The 18,690-nt window shown below is 35.5% G+C and overlaps 1 protein-coding gene across 1 annotated transcript; it reads right to left on the bottom strand.

Annotated features, from left to right (window-relative positions):
* Positions 1-2,071: 2,071 nt before the first annotated feature.
* LOC143393901 (olfactory receptor 11G2) lies at positions 2,072-3,019 on the bottom strand. The gene has a single exon (XM_076848399.1). The coding sequence runs from the start codon at positions 3,005-3,007 to the stop codon at positions 2,072-2,074; it is 936 nt and encodes a 311-aa protein (XP_076704514.1). The 5' UTR covers positions 3,008-3,019.
* Positions 3,020-18,690: the final 15,671 nt, after the last annotated feature.

The following is an 18,690-nucleotide window of genomic DNA, read 5'->3' as shown; positions in this document are numbered from 1 at the left end:
ACTATAGCTCTGTGCTATAATTTAAGATCTGATATTGTGATGCCTCTTGCTTAACTTTTTTTTTTTTTTTTTTTTGCCAAGGATTGCTTTGACTATTCTGGACCTCTTATTTTTCCAAATGAATTTCATGACTGCTTTTTCTATTTCCTTAAAGAACATCATCAGAACCTTAATCAGAATTGAGTTAAATTTGCATAGTGCTTTTGTCTCCCTTGTTCTTTAAATACCAAATTCTCCTTGCCTAAAGTAATTCAAGTTATCAATTCTTTTGGTCTCCATGTCCTTGGATATCAAACATGTTTACGTGACAGGTAGCTGCAATATACTACTGCTTCCTTTACTTTTTTTCACTTATTATATTTTGAAGATTTTACAAATGGAACTGTTTCATATTTTATAAAATTGAAGATATGGTATTCCATTGTATGACTGATCATAACTTATTTAACTAGTCCTCTTTTAATGGGAACTGAAGCTTTGTCAACAATTTACTGTTACAACAATGCTACAACAAATATTCTTGTTTTTTTGTCATTTCTCACATGGTTGAGAATATCAACAAGCTAAATACCGGGTTTGATCCTCAGCACCACGTACAAAGAAAGATGTTGTACCCGCCGAAAACTAAAAAATAAATATTAAAAATTCTCTGTCTCTCTCTCTTAAAAAAAAAAGACTTCAGGGTCTAGAATTCCAAGGCAAATAGAAAAACAAGTGGGTGAATTCCAGATTTGCCACGTTTCCTCCTGAGGATATGTGACAGTTTTTTGAGAGGAAGACGGCCAGAGTCTCATTGGAGGGTTCTTCTGCCCAGAGGAATTTGAGCCACCCTAAATAGCCACTCTACATCTTAATATCACAAATAATTAAGCCACCCTAAGTCTTAATATCTCAAATAATTAATAAATAATAAAACTAAAAACACTCAGAAATATATTTACAAAAGTGAAACCCCTGAGAGATCTAGTCCACATATGTTCTTGAACTAGACAGAGACAAAATGGCTCTGGTGGTTTATTTAAGTGGCTACATCAAAGGCAGAGGTAAGGTTTCAAGGGGCAGTCCTGCTTTGTGATGTCATGTGGTCAGCAGATTGATTTACATCTTGGCAGGTCACACCAATCTCAGATGCTGTGTGGGATCTTAGGCAGAGCTTGAGGGGGAGGTTCACCTGCATCAGATGATCAATCCCTGAGAGGGTGTTACAGGGATTTTGCAAGGCCAGACCTATCTCCTCAGGAGGCTACTATGTGCAACAGTCTACACACAGCCGATGGACAGCTCATGCCAACAGTTCACTGGGTAAGGGGCACATGCAGAGGTGAAGGCATATGGAAAAGAATGAGAGAGGAATAAATGTTGAGGAGAGAGCAATAGTTTCTCTGAAACCAAAAGATCCAGAGCATTTGGAATCCAGAGCTGTCAAAGCAGTTGGGGCTTGAGATAGGAATCCTAGAGAGAATTACAGAGAAGTGAGGCCCAAAACATGATACAATCTTCCTTCAAGGGCTTTTTGGATTTCTATGTTGTTTATATACAAAATGAGATTTCAAGAAATTTGGTAAAAGCTAGAGGTGAGAGTCTAAACATCCAATCAGTTTTGGAAGTCAGAGAGTTCAAGGAGTACAGAAATTGTGGTCAAAACCCGCTAAGCTTGCAGCTGTGGAAACAGTCCAGGCTTGTAGCCGAATCCCAGAAAAGCTATGTTCCTAGAGTAAGGGGAATAATTTAGGCATAAGACCTCAACTAGTTCATTTTATGAACACCTAAGAACAATCCTTAAATGGGATCCAAACAATATGCTTCTACTCTATTTGTTATAAGGATTGGAGTTACTATGTTCATTGTCTTAGTAATGTTTAAAATACAAAGTCTGGCATTTGGTAAAAAAAAAAATTAAGGCAGCTAAGCAACAGAATAAATGATCAAGATTTATGGAACCATGCCATAGGGGTTACAGGTTTTGGTTAATATTAATATGCATATTATCTGAATAAATACAAATTTTTAAAAAAATTTGTAAAAGTTAAATACAAGTTTATTGCTCAGGGGTGTTTTTCATTAATACTTTTTATGTTCCTAGAAATTTCTGCAGAGCTTTTTTCATATCTTTGTTCCTAAGACTATATATCACAGGGTTAAGGAATGGGGTCAGAACAGAATAAAACAGAGTCACAATCTTCTGCATCCCAGCTTCATGCTCAGATGTTGGGCTTCCGTACATGACCAGTACTGAGCCATAGAAGAGTGAGACCACAGCCAGGTGAGACCCACAGGTGGAGAAGGCCTTTCTTTTTCCAGCTGCTGATGGGACCTTCAATACAGCTCTGAGGACAAGAATATAAGACCCCATGATGAAGAGAAAGGGGATAACAAGAGGTAGAGGACTTAAGGAGGAGAAGACAAGTTCTATTAAAAGAGCTTTTTTGCAAGTGAGTGCTAGAAGAGGACCTGGATCACAAAGGAAGTGGTCAATAGTCCTGGATCCACAGAAGGACATTTGGGAAATGATGATGATGGGAATCAAGAACCAGAGAAAACCAAGAACCCAGCAGCTGACCACAAGATTGGTGCAAAGATGTCTCGTCATAATGGTTGGATAGCGTAGGGGCCTGCAGATGGCAAGGTACCGATCAAATGCCATCACTGCCAGGAAGAAGCATTCTGCAGAGCCCAAGGAAAAGAAGAAATAGAACTGCAGGAAGCACCCAGAGAAGGAGATGACCTTGGTGTCAGACAGGAAGTTGGCCAACATGTTGGGGACTGTGGAGGTGACATACCAGATCTCCAGGAAGGAGAAGTTGGCCAGCAGGATGTACATGGGGGTGTGGAGTCTCTGATCCCAGTGCACGGCACAGATGATGGAACCATTGCCCATGAGGGTCAGGAGGTAGACAGTGGAGAAGAGCATGAAGAGGAGGATCTGCTTCTCCCTGGGTCCAGGGAAGCCCAGGAGGATGAAGCCAGTGATGGTGCTGGAGTTGCTGGGAGAGCTGAAGGTTTCCATGTGTCTGTGAGCTGTAAAATCACACACGATTACCAAACAATAGTGCAAAGACAAATTAAAACCCAGATTTTTTTTTTGTGTGTGTGTGTGCTGGGGATCGAACCCAGGGCTTTGTGCATGCAAGGCAAGACTCTACCTACTGAGCTGTATCCCCAGCCACCCCAAATATGTTTTTAAGTCATCTTCATAATTGCAATTAACATTTATACAGCAGTAGGTAGATTTTTCCTCTATTCCTGAAATAATGTCCTGTTTGATTATAGATGTTGATCTGTGAAAGACACTAGAAGTCAGTGAGTATCAGTGTATAGACACAGAAGTTTCTTTGTTAGGAAATGTATGGAACATATGTAGTAAATAAAAATATAGTTTAATGAATTATTATAAAGAAAACACCATTGTAACTACCACTGAGGTCAAGAAATTTAGCATATCACTTACACATGGACTCTCCCTTCATGCTTCATGTCAATCATTATCTCAGCCTCTCTGCTCTAGTTTTTTTTTAATATATTTTTTAAGCTGTAGATGGGTACAATAGCTTTATTTTTTTTATTTACTTCAACTTTTTTTTGTGTGTGGTGCTAGGGGTTGAACCCAGGGCCTTGTACATGCAAGGCAAGCACTCTACCAACTGAGCTATACCCCAGCCTTTATTTATTTATTTTTATGTGGTGCTAAGGATTGAATTCAGTACCTCACACATGCTAGGCAAGACTCTTCTTTCCTTATGTTGGTTACTTCCTTGTTTTTCTGTATAATTTATAGACCAAGTATATATTCTTTTTCTTTCTTCTGGTGATGTCCTGCTGGGTACCTCTCTTCTTGGAAGTACTTTTTCTTTTTTTAGAGTAGATGGTTATATAAAATCTGTTCCATTCATTCATTCCCAAGAGAGATTATTTCAGGAGTGACAAAGAAAATTGTCCCCAGGCATGGTTTAGGAGAACACTTGAATGCAAGATGTAATTTATAGTTACTTTGGGAAATTCATCTTGATAAGCCCTGTGATCAACCCTGTGATTTAAACCAGGTATTTCCTTGTTGTACCTGCTGCTTTTCTCATATGCTTCTACCAAGAAAGCGTTCTTTGAGTTGGCTCACTCAGGAGCATCTTCCTGAGCAGTAAGAATCAAATAGTACTTTGCCATGGGCTTAATATCAATTTACTTGGGAAGTTACTCTACTAGAATGATTGGGAATTAACTAAATGTTTGCACCTAGAAAATTCCCAATAAATGTTCATAAAATTTATGAATAACTGTACTCCCTCAATTCCCAGAGAGATACATCTATTTGGGGCAAAGCTGATTCATACTGTATAGTGGTAGAAGAGGGGATCCTTGGGACAATTTGGAATCCCCCCTCCTTTTTTTTGGATATAGTTAAGTAGCTTGTTGATTCATGCTATTGGTAATGTACCTGACCAATTTCAGGAGTAAAGTTTCAAGTTGATTTTAGGAAGTAGCTGCCTCTCACTTAGGTTAAAACAGTTCTTCAGCTCTTGATGGTAGGTGCAGCCAGGAGATAGAATCAGTCTTAATTTGTTGAAACAGACTTTTGATTTTGTGTGTTGGGAATGTCTGAGTGGTTCTTATTTCATTTATACCGACTGTGGAACCTGTCATTATTGATCTAATGTTAAAGTTTAGCAGGCAACTTGAAGAAAAAAAATGTTCATTTTTTTTGATCCTTCTCCCCACTACTCCTTGGGAGCACAAGACAGAATGACTCTGGGTAATTATACTTCTCATAGTGACTTGCTTTATATTTTCTAGTTAAAAAACCCAACAACCTTTGTTACATAATTCTGTACTCAGTTCTTGATCTTTGTTATTATAATCTTTTATAAATAAGACATGCAGTAGAAACATGAAAATATAAATTTTTTTTCATTGTCTGGAATATAGCATCAATTAATCAATCATAAAGTATCTTGAAAGATAGCATAGTTATCCAAGGAGTCTAACAATAATCTATTTTGAATGTTGAAAAACAGTAAGGCTTTTCTGAATAAATGGCACATAGTGATGAGAGAGACTGTTGATTACAGTGTATTTTTTTGGAAGGGGACTAGCAAAATGATTAATATTTTGGATCCTGTATAATGTTTAAAAAATTGTTCCTCTCCTACCTAGATATAGTTCTATATTTTATCTGACTTCTATGAGAGTTGGACTCGTGTGTCCAATAAAATTTTCCAAGATGCTGCTGGTTCATGTCTTAATTTATATTACTTCAGTCCTTTTAATGCCTGAACTGTGAGAGGAATAGGTCCTGGGCCTTGTACCACAGACTTACATTTTTTAAGGTCCTCTTTCAGCTCTGATTTTAAGGACATGTGATCAGGAACTGAGACTAGGTTCTAAACATTCATTTCCTTTGCAGATGAATTTAAACCATACATAAAAATATCTAATGTATTTTGCTGTGGGCTTTTCTGTTTTAGCATGAAAAATTTAAGAATATGTCCATATTTGAAGCAACTGTATAAGATAATGCTACTTTTTTGAATGGGGATATTAATGAATGTTGGAGCCATGAGAATCTATTAATTGCCAATTAATGGAAGGAGTGATTCATGGGGACATTTACTATAAAAGATGTAGGTGACTTATGGATTTTAAGTTACATAAATTTAAAAAAATCCTTTTTTAAAGATCTATAGCTTTAGTAACACCGAAGGGAAAAAGTCACTGCTCAGTTCTTTGTAAATCAAAAGTTGCTAATTACAATTAGGCATTTTTAATTAAGGCATTTTCAGGATGTCTCTAAAAGGTTATATTTTGAAATAATAACTTTGCTCATTATTTCAAATTTTTTTCTGTACCAAATGATTTTGTTAATGTTCAAGAACTTCTTCCCTTGGTTTTCCAACTGTCATCCTAATGGAAAACAAACTCCTCAAATAAAGAGCTCTAATGGTATAAATATTATTTATTTTATATTTTTTAAATTAAAAAGTTAATAAAAATTATATTTTCAAATAAAAATATTTTTTAAATTATCCTTTAAAAAATTTTTTTTGCAGTACTGGGGATTGAGCCCAGGGCCTTATACATTCTTGGCAAATGCTCTACCACTGAGATGCATTCCCAGTACCAGTGGAGCCTATTCTAAGGTTTCTTTTAATTATCCAATTCACTGGCAGGTCTTGCTGCTTCTGTGACCAAAATATGACCCCTACACTTCTCTTTTTGTTACCTACTGTCATGTCCTAAATTCAGATTATCACTCTTTCTCCCTAATTCCTGCAGTAGCATCCTAACAGAGATCCCCCTTCCTATTTTTGTTCCTCTACATTTTGTGTCCCAAGTAGCAGTAGATTACTCTTTACAAACTGAGAAGATAGTTATGTTAGACCTTTGAATAAAACCCCTTTCTCTCAGAGTAATTCCTTTTCAGAAAATCTCACACAACTGTTTAGAGAACAGGAAAGAGCTGGAAACCATTCTGGGTGGGCCAACACCATTTTATGCTCAACATGGCATATCCAGCCGGATGGCATTGCTCCTCACCTTTTATTACCTATTCTCTCAGTGAAGAAGAAACTATGATGTTTACCTGCCACGAGTCAGAACGGAAGCTGTCAACGAAACAAAACAAAACAAAAACAAACCATATAAAACAAAAGTCCATGCTGCAGGTGTTTCTCAGTGGTAGAGCACTTGCCTAGTATTTGTGATGTCCTGGGTTCCATGCCCAGCACTGCAGAAAAACCAAACTGAACCAAACCAAACCCAAAACATGTCTAGCCAACTCACTGTGCATCTGCTACACTGTGAATATGTATACAATGTTGCGTTTATGGATCCAGGTGGCCTGGACTAACAGCCACCAGCCACCATTGTCTTTTTTTTTTTTTTTTTAATGGGGAGAGGACTGTCTACTTGCTAAATTAGTCAGTCCCAGAAAAGTTGAAATAGACTATGCTGAGTGAGGCAGCTGTGTCATACATGGTGTGTGAGGAGGGCACATCCTGGATATACTAAATTTCTCCCAAGTTTCAGTACAGTAAAAGTCTTGGTACCTGACTCTGTGAATTCCCCCATATACAGTCAGTCCAGAGAAGACTCATGACAATGCAGTTTCCTCCGGTAGCTAGTTTGCAGATTCAGTAAGGGGACGACCTTGTCTGTGACACTGGGCAGCTGGTTTCTAGAAAATACCTACAAAAAGGAAGGAACTTTGTCTAGATCGGGACAATATTGGGCAGCTGTGTTTAACAAAAAAGACTGAATTTAGAGACAAATGCTTTCTTTACCAATCACAAGAAGTTAATGTATATTATATTTAGGTATAAAATAGGTGTAATTGTGTCCATATGTCACAATGAATCTGCTTACATTTGTGATTATAATGCAGCAATTAAAATAATAATACAATAATATGAAGAGAAGGACAATCACCAGAGTAGAGCAAGCAGATTGGGGGGAGGGAGGAGAGGGAAAGGGAGGGCACTGGGGAACAAGCTTAATCAAATTGTTATGTGTGTGTGAAATATGGCATGATGAATCCCAATATTGTGCATTATTGCAATGTACCAATAAAAGAGGGCATAATTATGCCTTTTAAAAGGGGCTAGCATAAAGATTCTGAAAGACAAATATGTCTTTTTGCACCTTGAGCAGTGCCTGATCAGTAAGGGTTTAAGAAACCAGGCTCACTGGTGCACAACTGTAATCCCAGCTACTGGAAGGGCTGAGGCAGAAGGATGGTACATTCAGGATCAGCCTGGGCAACTTAGTGACACCCTATCTCAAAAATATAAAAAATGGGCTAGGATGTAGCCCAGATGTAGAACACACCCCGGATTTAATCCCTAGTATTGACAAAAAAAAAAAAAAAAAAGAAGAAGAAGAAGAAGAAAGAAAAAGAGTTTAAGAAATATTGATTGTATGTATATAACCATAGTAAATTTAGAGAACTGTGGGTTAAGAATACTAGATTCTGTAACTATATGATTATTTTTTTTACTCTTCTAAATGCGACATCATTTTCTTACCTGTATCAGCAGAGGAAATCCCAAACTGAAGCCTCTCAGAAGTTTTCTTTGAGAGCAATGATGATCTTTTTAGGCATAACCAGGAGGAGAGACAAGGTGATGATTGTGATATGTATCCTTGATTTTGTTGACCAAAGGGTGGAGGTTAAGTGAGCAGAGCTTGTCAGACAGTAAGTTAGCTTGTTTCTCCTGATCCTTGGGGATACATTTAATGGTTCTCAAAGGAGAAGAGTGTCAAGAGACATCTCTGTGCTTATTCTTATCATTTTCTTCCCTTGGGGCATGTCTTAATTTCCTTTCTTTAAAATTTTGTTTTTCCTATATAAGTTAAAATATAGTATCTTTTGCTTACTTCAAACATCTCACAGATATAATGAAGTATTGATAAACCAATCACTTGATTAATTTACTAATCAACCAATGAACAATACTATCTGTAATTCTTCTATGTGTGTTTACCTTGTGGCCAAGGATAATCTTGTAAATTTGAAGTGGGGAAAAGCAGCCCTAGCCCTAGATAACCAATCACAGAGAGGCCTTAGAGGTATTTCGGCTGGTTTGAAACTGGTTCTAGCTAGGTTTGAAACTAGCTAGGCTGTGCTATTCTCTCATTGGACATAAACAATCTTACAGGACACAGCCTCAATCAAGGGATCTGATGTATTTGAATTGTCTCTAGCTTTTAGTTATTATAAATAAAAGTGCTAGCAACTTTTGTATACAAATTTTTGTATGAAGTCTTTTTTTCTTTGTCTTGTATAAATAGTTAGGAGTGAAATAATTATATCAAATGGTGGATGCATGCTTAACTTTTTAAGAAGCTTCCAAACTATTTCCCAAAGTTGTAACATTTCAAATTTCCAGAAAAAATGAGAATTCATACCCCATTTGAATCAAATGTATGATATGTCAAGATCATTGTATTGTCTCGAGCGACTAATAAAAAATAAAAATTAAAAAAAAGAAATTTCGAGCAGCAGCATATGAGAGCTCCAATTTTTTAAATATTGTCACCAACATTTGTGTGGTCAGTCCTTTTAATTTTAGTCATTCTAGAATGTCTATACTGGTTTCTCATTGTGATTTTAATTTGTATTTCCCTAATGATTACTGATATTGAACATGTTTTTATTTTTATTTATTTGCTATGTGTTTATCTTTCATTGAACATCTGTTCAAATCTTTTGCCATTTTAAATTAGGCCACGTGTTGTCTTTTCCCCCTTGTATATATTTAAGGTGTGCAACATGTTTTTATGTACTCATACAGAGTTAAATGACAACTACTGTCAAGCAAAGGAACATATCCATCATGGAACAGTTACTTTTTTTTTTTGTATTTGACCAAAACACCTAAAACCTATTCTCTTGGAAGTAGTTTCCAGTATCAGGTGTATCCACAGGACCCTAATTTAAAAAAAAAAGCAAACTGTAAATCAACTGAAGAAGGATCAGTGGAGTGGAGGAAGGGAGGGGATTGAGGGAGAAGTGCTGGGGATAAATCCTAGCAGGTTGGGTTCCATGCTTTTGTGATTATGTCTAGGTATGTCCTGGTATTGCATGATAACTAAAAATAAATTAAAAAAAGAAAATTTCTATTATATGATAAAGTTATTTACTAGCCCTCATGCTGTACATGGATGTATGAACTTATTCATCCTTCATAACTGCAATGCGGACTGTTTGTCTTATATATCCCCATTGCTACACCCTGATTGCCTCTGGTAGCCACTGTTCTACTGTCCTTCTATGTATTTCAGCCGTTTGGATGCCATATATAAGAGAGACCAGGCAGTATTTTACTTTCTGTTTGTGGTTTATTTCACCTATCATAATGTCCTCCAAGTTTAACATGTTGTTGCAAGTGGCAAGATCACCTTTTGTAAAGCTAATATTTTTATATAATTGAAACTAAATATATACATGTATTTCACTAGTCATATGCCAATGACAAGGTGCATTTTCTGATTATCCATATTTGAGAGTTCTTTATATATTCTAGATGCAAGTCCTTCAACAATTTTGGAACATTTTTTTTCCTTGTCTGTGACTTGTCTTTTCATTCTCTTAACAATGCTTTACCATCGGACATGACTTTCCTTTGTTCATATATGAATACACAACCAGTGTAACTCCATATCATGTACAACCGCAAGAATGGAAAGTTATACTCCATGTATGTATAGTATGTCAAAATACATTCTACTGTTATGTATAACTAAAAAAACAAATAAAAATAAAAAACAATGTTTTTCCGAGAATAGATGTTTGTAATTTTGATGGAGTTTATTATGAGTTTGGCCTGTTATGGACTGTGCTTTTGTTCTTGTATCTAAGACATCTTTTCTTAAGCCTGAGTCACAAGAATTTCCCATCTACTTCTTGTAGGGGCTTATAGTTTTAATTTCATGATTGATTTTGAGTTGATCTTTGTGCAATTTGTGGGGTGTTGCAATATTAAAATCCAATTTTGGGGTATTTGGATATACAATTATTTAAGCATCATTTATTAAATATTCTTACCATTATACACACTGAATCAGTATTGAAGTTTTGTTAAACTCAGTTCTCTGTAATATGGCTCTATTTCTGGATTCTGTTCTGTTTCATTGATCTATTTTTTAAATTTAATATTATTGCCACATCATTTTGATTAATGTAGCTTTATAATAAGTTTTTAAATCAGGTAGGATTAGTCTTATAGCTTTGTTTTGTCTAGCTTAGGTTCTTTACATTTCTGTATGAATTTTAAAATTAGCTTGATAATTTATATGAAAATGCCTCCTAGGAATTTATTTGGGATTGCATTGAATCCATAAAACATCTTTGAGAGAATTCATATCTTAAAATATTGATGTCATTTATTGTATTTAATTAATTGTACCAACTAACACTTTCAGTATGGTGTTGAAAGAAGTGGTGAGAGCAGATCATTTCTGATTTTCAGGGGAAAGCATGCATTTTCGCCATTAAATATTATCTTAGTTGTAGGTTTTGAAGATGATCTTTACAAATCAAAGTAGTTTTTGTCTATACCTAGTTTGCTAAGAACTTCCATCTGGAATGGATGTTGGTTAGAATATAGTTTAATATGCACAGGCATGTTACATGTTACCTAGATTTTTATGTGTCAACTCAGGTATTAAATACAACCTAACAGGGTTTTTGTGGGGAAATAACATCAAATTTCAAATAATCCAGTTCTGAGAAAAGTTTTTCCCTGAAAACTTTGCATTTCTTATTTGAAAATTTCCTATGTCTTAGATCATTTGAATTATTGTAACAAGTTACCATAACTGGGTGGCTTAAATAACAGAAATTTGTTACTTACAGTTCTGAAGTCTTAAGATCAAGTAAGTGACAGCAGATGCTGAGTCTGGGGAAGGCTCACTTTCTGGTTCATAGATGGCAACTATGATTAGTTGATCATGAGCCTTTTAAATGTTGACTTGGATGAACATGTAGGTAGATTTTAAGTTTATTCTTAGAGCATTTTGAGCTATACTTCTGGATTAAAGAAGATCAACAGAGACTCATATTTGGACCATAATTCTTAAATCTGGGAAGTATTGCTTGTTAAGTGGTATTTCTCCCCCAAATTTTCGAATTCTGTGGAGGGATGCTACAAGAAGCAACTCTCTTTCTCTCCATCTCTGTCTCTGTCTCTTTTTCTATTATACTCTCTTTATATAATCTCTCTATATATAAGGTATTATAATATTTTTGAAGACCACCTTTCATTCTATTTGTTTCTATAGTATCAATTTCCATGAAAAAATATTTTAAAACCAGTAGCCAGTAACAATTTAGTTTCCCCTGAGGAACACATTTGTTTTCAACTTTCTCACTTTGCTGTAAAGGAAGTTCATACCTTTGCACATTGCTGGTGATATAAATTAGTACTCCTCTTATGGAAAACAGCATGAAGGTTCCTCAAAAACTTAAAAACTTGCTGGGTGCATTTGTGCATGCCCTTAGTCCCAGTGGCTCAGGAGGCTGAGACCGGAGTATTGTGAGTTCAAAGACAGCCTCAGCAACGGCAAGGTGCTAAGCAACCCAGTGAGATCCTGTCTCTAAAAAATACATAATAGGGCTGGGGATGTGGCTTAGTGGCCAAGAGCCCCCTGAGTTAAAAAAAAATTAAAAACTTGAAGTACCATGTAATCCTGTAGTCCCCCTCCAGGGTATATATCCAAAGGAATTGAAATCAGTATGTCAAAGAGATGTCTGTGCTCCCCTGTTTATTGTAGCACTATTTATAATAAACAAGAAGTGAAAATAAGTAAGCATCAGCTTATAAATAAAGAAAATGTAGTATATTTGCACAGTATAATTTTATTTAGCCACAAAAGCAAGAAGTCCTGTCATTTGTAACAGCCTAGATGGAAGGAGATCATTATGTTTAGTGAAATGCACCAAGTGCAAGAAGACAAGCACCACAGAATCTTATGCATGTGTGAAATCTAAAAGTTGATTGCATAGACCTTGAGAGTACAGTATCAGAGCTCAAGGAGACTAGGAGGTGGAAAAGTTGGGGGAAGATTCACCAAAGGGTACTAAGTCACAGTTAGATAGGTGCAAAAAGTTCTGGTGTGTTATTGCACAGTAGAGTAACTATGGGTAATGATAATGTACTGTGTGTTTTAAGCTGAAAGAAAAAATTTCAAACATTTTCATCATAAATAAATAATTAAGATATGAGGAGATAGATTATGTATAATCTGATTTAAACATTAGACAATGAATACATGTATTGAAGTATCACATGGTACCCCATTAATACGTGTAATTTTTACGCTTTATGTATTAATTAAACAATAAATTCAATTAAAAAGAAAGAAGGGAGTTTATAATACTTTCAGGTATTGACATTAATAATAGCATAACATCTTATAATCTGCAAAAATTCCTTTCATACTTAAAAATTCATTTTTCTTTTTTTGTTTTTGTTAGGTTATTTTTTGTAGTAAATCCAGATTTTTTACAATTAATTTTATTTATATAAGACTGAAGAATATATTCAATTCTTATTACACATATAGAGCACCATTTTTCATATCTCTGGTTGTATACAAAGTATATTCACACCAGTTCATGTTTTCATACCTGTACTTTGGATAATAATGACCATCAGTTTCCCCGATCATTTTTAACCTCATGCCTCCTCCCTTCCCCTCCAACCTCTCTGCCCTATCTAGAGTTCCTCCAATCTTCCTGTGCTCCCCATCCCTACCCCACTATGAATCAGTCTCCTTATATCAGAGAAAACATTTGGCATTTGGTTTTTTGGGATTGGCTAACTTCACTTAGCATTATCTTCTCCAACTCCATCCATTTCCTGCAAATGCCATGATTTTATTCTCTTAATGCTGAGTAATATTCCATTGCTGAGTAATATTCCATTGTGTATATATGCCATATTTTTAAACCATTCATCTATTGAAGGGCATCAAGATTGACTCCTCAGTTTAGCTATTGTGAATTTGTGCTGCTATAAACATTGAAGTGGCTGTGTCCCTATAGTATGCTGTTTTTAAGTCCTTTGGGTATAGACCTAGGAGAGGGATAGCTGCATCAAATGGTGGTTCCATTCCCAATTTTCCAAGAAATCTCCATTCTGCTGTCTATATTGGCTCACCAATTTGCAGTCCCACCAGTAGTGAATGAGTGTACCATTTCCCTTACATCCTCGCCAATACTTATTGTTGTTTGTATTCATAATAACTGCCATTCTAACTGGAGTGAGATGAAATCTTAGAGTAGTTTTGATTTGCATTTCTCTAATTGCTAGCGATGGTGAACACTTTTTCATAAATTTGTTGATTGATTGTATATCATCTTTTGAGAAGTGTCTCTTCAGATCCTTGGCCCATTTATAGATTGGGTTATTTTTTTTGTGTGTGTGCTTAACTTTTTGAGTTCTTTATATACCCTAGAGATTAGTGCTCTATCTGATGTGTGAGAGGTAAAGATTTGCTCCCCAAATGTAAGCTCTCTATTCACCTTACAGATTGTTCCTTTTGCTGAGAAGAGACATTTTAGTTTGAGTCTGTCCCATTTATTGATTTTTGATTTTAATTCTTGCCCCAAAGGAGTCTTATTAAGGAAGTTGGAGCCTAATCCCACATGATAGAGATTAGGGCCTACTTTTTCTTTTATTAGATGCAGGGTCTCTGGTTTTATTCCTAGGTCCTTGATCCATTTTTTAAAAATATATTTTATTTTTATATGGTGCTGAGGATTGAACCCAGGGCCTCACGCATGTCAGGCGAGTGTTCTACCACTTGAGCCACATCCTGAGCCCCAGTCCTTGATCCATTTTGAGTTGAATTTTGTGATGGAGAGTGATAGAGGTTTACTTTCATTTTGTTATATATGAATTTCCAGTTTTCCCAGCACCATTTGTTGAAGAGGCTATCTTTTCTCTTATGTATGTTTTTGGTGCCTTGTCTCATATAAGATAATTGTAGTTTTGTGGGTTAGTCTCTGTGTCCTCTATTCTGTACCATTGGTCTACCAGTCCATTTTGGTGCCAATACCATGCTGTTTTTGTTACTATTGCTCTGCAGTATAGTTTAAGTCTGGTATAGTGATGCCATCTGCTTCACTCTTCCTGCTAAGGATTGCTATAGCTATTCTTATTTTTCCAGATGAATTTCATGATTGCTTTTTCTATTTCTATGAGGAATGTAATTGGGATTTTGATTGGAATTGCATTAAATCTGTGTAGTGGATTTGGTAGTATGGTCATTTTGATAATATTAATTCTGCCTTTCCAAGAGCAAGGTGGATTTTTTTCATTTTCTAAGGTCTTATTTGATTTCTTTCTTTAGGGTTCTGTAATTTTCATTATATAGATCTTTTACCTCTTTTGTTAAGTTGATTCCCGAGTATTTTATTTTTATAGAAGCTATTGTAAATGGGATAGTTTTCCTCATTTCCCTCTCAGTGGATTTGTTACTGATATACAGAAATGCCTTTGGTTTATGGGTGTTGATTTTATATCCTGCTACTTTGCTGAATTCATTTAGTAGTTCTAGAAGTTTTCTAGTGGAACTGTTAGGGTTTTCTAGGAATAGAATCATATCATCAGCAAATAGTGCCAATTTGCTTTTTTCTTTTCCTATTTGTATCCCTTTAATTTCTTTTGTCTGTCTAATTGTTCTGGCTAGTGTTTCAAGGACTATGTTAAATAGAAGTGGTGAAAGAGAGCATCCTTGTCTTGTTCCAGTTTTTAGAGGGAATACCTTCAATTTTTTTCCATTTAGAATGATTTTGGCCTGGAGCTTAGCATAGATAGCCTTTATGATGTTGAGATATGTTTCTGTTATCCCTAATTTTTCTAGTGTTGAACAAGAAGGGGTGCTGTATTTTGTCAAATGCTTTTTCTGCATCTATTGAGATGATCATATGTTTCTTATCTTTATGTCTATTGATGTGATGAATTACATTTATTGATTTTCATATGTTGAACCAACCTTGCATCCCTGGGATGAATCCCTCTTGATCGTGGTGCATGATCTTTTTAATATTTTTTTTATATTTGATTTGCCAGAATTTTATTGAGAATTTTTGCATCTATGCTCATTAGAGATGTCAGTCTGAAGTTTTCTTTTTTTGATTCGTCTTTGCCTGGTTTTGGAATCAAGGTGATATTGGCCTCATAGAATGAGTTTGGAAGTGCTCCCTGTTTTTCTATTTTCTGAAATAAATTGAATAAGTATTTGTACTAGTTCTTCTTTAAAGATCTTGTAGAACTCAGCTGTGTATTTATCTGGTCCTAGGCTTTTTTTGGTTGGTAGAGTTCTGATGGCATCTTCTATTTTGTCACTTGAAATTGATCTGTTTAAGTTGTGTATATCATCCTGATTCAATTTTGCAAATCATATGACTCTAGAGATTTGTCAATGCCTTTGATATTTTCTATTTTATTGGAGTCCAAGTTTTCAAAAGAATTTCTAATTATCTTCTGTTTTTCTGCAGTGTCTGTTATGATATTTTCTTTTTCATCATGTATGTTAGTAATTTGAGTTTTCTCTCTCCTTCTTTTTGTTAGCATGGCTAAGGGTCTTTTAATTTTAAATAAAATTTGTCAAAGAACCAAATTTTTGTTCTGTCAATTTTTAATTGTTTCTTTGTTTCAATTTTATTGATTTGAGCTCTGATTTTAATTATTTCCTGTAATTCTACTGCTTTTGGTGTTGATTTGTTCTTCTTTATATAGGGCTTTGAGATGTAATGTTAAGTCACTTATTTGTTGACTTTTTTTTCTTTTAAGGAATGAACTCCATATAAGGAACTTTCCTCTTAGAACTGCTTTCATAGTGTCCCAGAGATTTTGATATGTTGTGTCTTTATTCTCATTGACCTCTAATTTTTTTAATCTCCTCCATTGTTCATTCAGTAGCATATTATTTAGTCTCCAGATGTTGAAGTAGCTTTTATTTCTTATTTTATCATTGATTTCTAATTACATTCCATTGTGGTCTGATAGAATGCAGAGCAGTATCTCTACTTTTTTTTATATTTGCTAAGAGTTCTTCATGGCATGGTATATGGTCTATTTTAGAGAAGGATCCATGTGCTGCTAAGAAGAAAGTGTATTCTCTCATTGAAGGATGAAATATTCTATATATATCAGTTAAGTCTAAGCTATTGATTATATTATTGAGTTCTGTAGTTTCTTTGTTCAGCTTTTGTTTTGAAGATCTATCTAGTGATGAAAGTCACCCAAAATAATTGTGTTATGTTCTATTTGATGCTTAAACTTGAGAAGGGTTTGTTTGATGAATGTAGATGTTTCATTGTTTGGGGCATATATATTTATAATTGTTAAGTTTTGTTGGTGTATGTTTCCCTTGAGCAGTATGTAGTGTCCTCCTTTATCCTTTTTGATTGACTTTAGCTTGAAGTCTACTTTATTTGATATGAGGATGGAAATCCCTCCTTGCTTCCATAGTTCATGTGAGTGGTATGATTTTTCCCAACTCTTCATCTTCAGACTTTGAATGTCTTTTCCTATGAGATGAATCTCGTGGAGGCAGCATATTGTTGGGTCTTTTTTTTTATCCAATCTGCTAGTCTCTGCCTTTCAATTGGTGAGTTTAGGCCATTAACATTCAAGGTTATTATTGAGATATGATTTGTATTCCCAGCCATTTTTGGCATTTAACATGACTTGGTTTCTCCTCTGATTAGGTTTTTTTTTAGAGTAATCCCTCCCTATGCTGATTTTCATCATTGTTTTTTATTTCCTCTTCTTGGAATACTTTGCTGAGGATGTTCTGTATTGCAGGCTTTTTAGTTGTAAATTCTTTTAACTTTTATTTATCATGGAAGGTTTTTATTTCATCATCAAATCTAAAGCTTAGTTTTGCTGGATATAAGATTCTTGGTTGGCACCCACTTTCTTTCAGAACTTGGTATATGTTGTTCCATTATCTCCTGGCTTTGAGGGTCTGGGTTGAAAAATCTGCTGAGATACAAATTGGTCTCCCTCTATATATGATTTGATTCCTCTCTCTTGTGGCTTTTAAGATTCTATCCTTATTCTGTATGCTAGGCATTTTCATTGTAATATGCTTTGGTGTATATCTGTTTTAATTTTGTACATTTGGTGTCCTGTAACCTCTTGTACTTGGTTTTCCAATTTGTTCTTAATGCTTGGGAAATTTTCTGATATTACCTAATTGAAGAGATTGTGCTTTCCTTTGGATTGAAACTCCGTGCCTTTCTCTATCCCAGTAACTCTTAGATTTGGTCTTTTGATGCTTTCCCATAATTCTTAGATGTTCTGTCATGGTTTCTTTTAGCCCATGGCCAGCACAGGCTTTATAGGTGAAGGTTCGGCTACATGGGAAATCCAAAGGGAGTTTGAATTAAAGAGACAGACTCTAATTACCTTTAAACCAGCTCCAGGACAGCTTCTCGTACCCCCAGCCTCAAGCTACCCATTAAAGTAGCGAGGTTTACTGAAGAGGCTAGCAAGCAAGAGAGAACACACCAGGGAGTGGACTTTTATTGGGGAACAAAAAATTCTGGGGAAAATTCCATCCAATGAAGACTAGGGGGGCAGTGTCTCAAGGTCAGGTAAGATGACGGGTCTTCAGGGGCTTCGTGTGGTCAGGCATGCCTCCACACGGACAAGCCCTTGGACCTAAGAAGGGTGGGGAAAGCTCTGAACACAAAGATGTGTCTAAGCGCCTCTCGCCCAGCTGGGGAGGTAACTCGATCACATGCAAGGATTGGCCTCCCACAGTTTCTTATTATTTTCACTGTGTGCTCAACTTTATTTTCCGGATTATATACTTTGTCTTCAGTATCTCATGTTCTTTCTTCCAACTGGTCTAGTCTGTTAGTTATGCTGTCTATTGAGTTTTTTTATTTGGTTTATTGTATCCTTCATTTCAAGGAGTTCAGATTTTTTTTTCAGAGTGTCTATCTCTTTCTTGAAGTAATCTTTTGCTACCTATATTTGCTCTCTTATCTCTTTGTTGGAGCCATCAATTTTTGCCTTTATTTGCTCATTTAGGTAATTCTTTAATTCACAGATCATTTTAATTATAAACCTTCTGAACTTTTTCTCTGACATTTCATCCGCTTTGCTGTCCTAAGGTTCTGTAAATATAGTATTCTGGTTTGTTTGGGGCACCTTCCTTCCTTGTTTTTTCATGTTATCT

This window comes from Callospermophilus lateralis, chromosome 3, assembly GCF_048772815.1.
Source record: "Callospermophilus lateralis isolate mCalLat2 chromosome 3, mCalLat2.hap1, whole genome shotgun sequence".
NCBI classification, from domain to species: Eukaryota; Metazoa; Chordata; class Mammalia; order Rodentia; family Sciuridae; genus Callospermophilus; species Callospermophilus lateralis.
The sequence above is the reverse complement of the archived record's forward strand: the minus strand, read 5'-3'. Positions and strand labels throughout refer to the sequence as shown.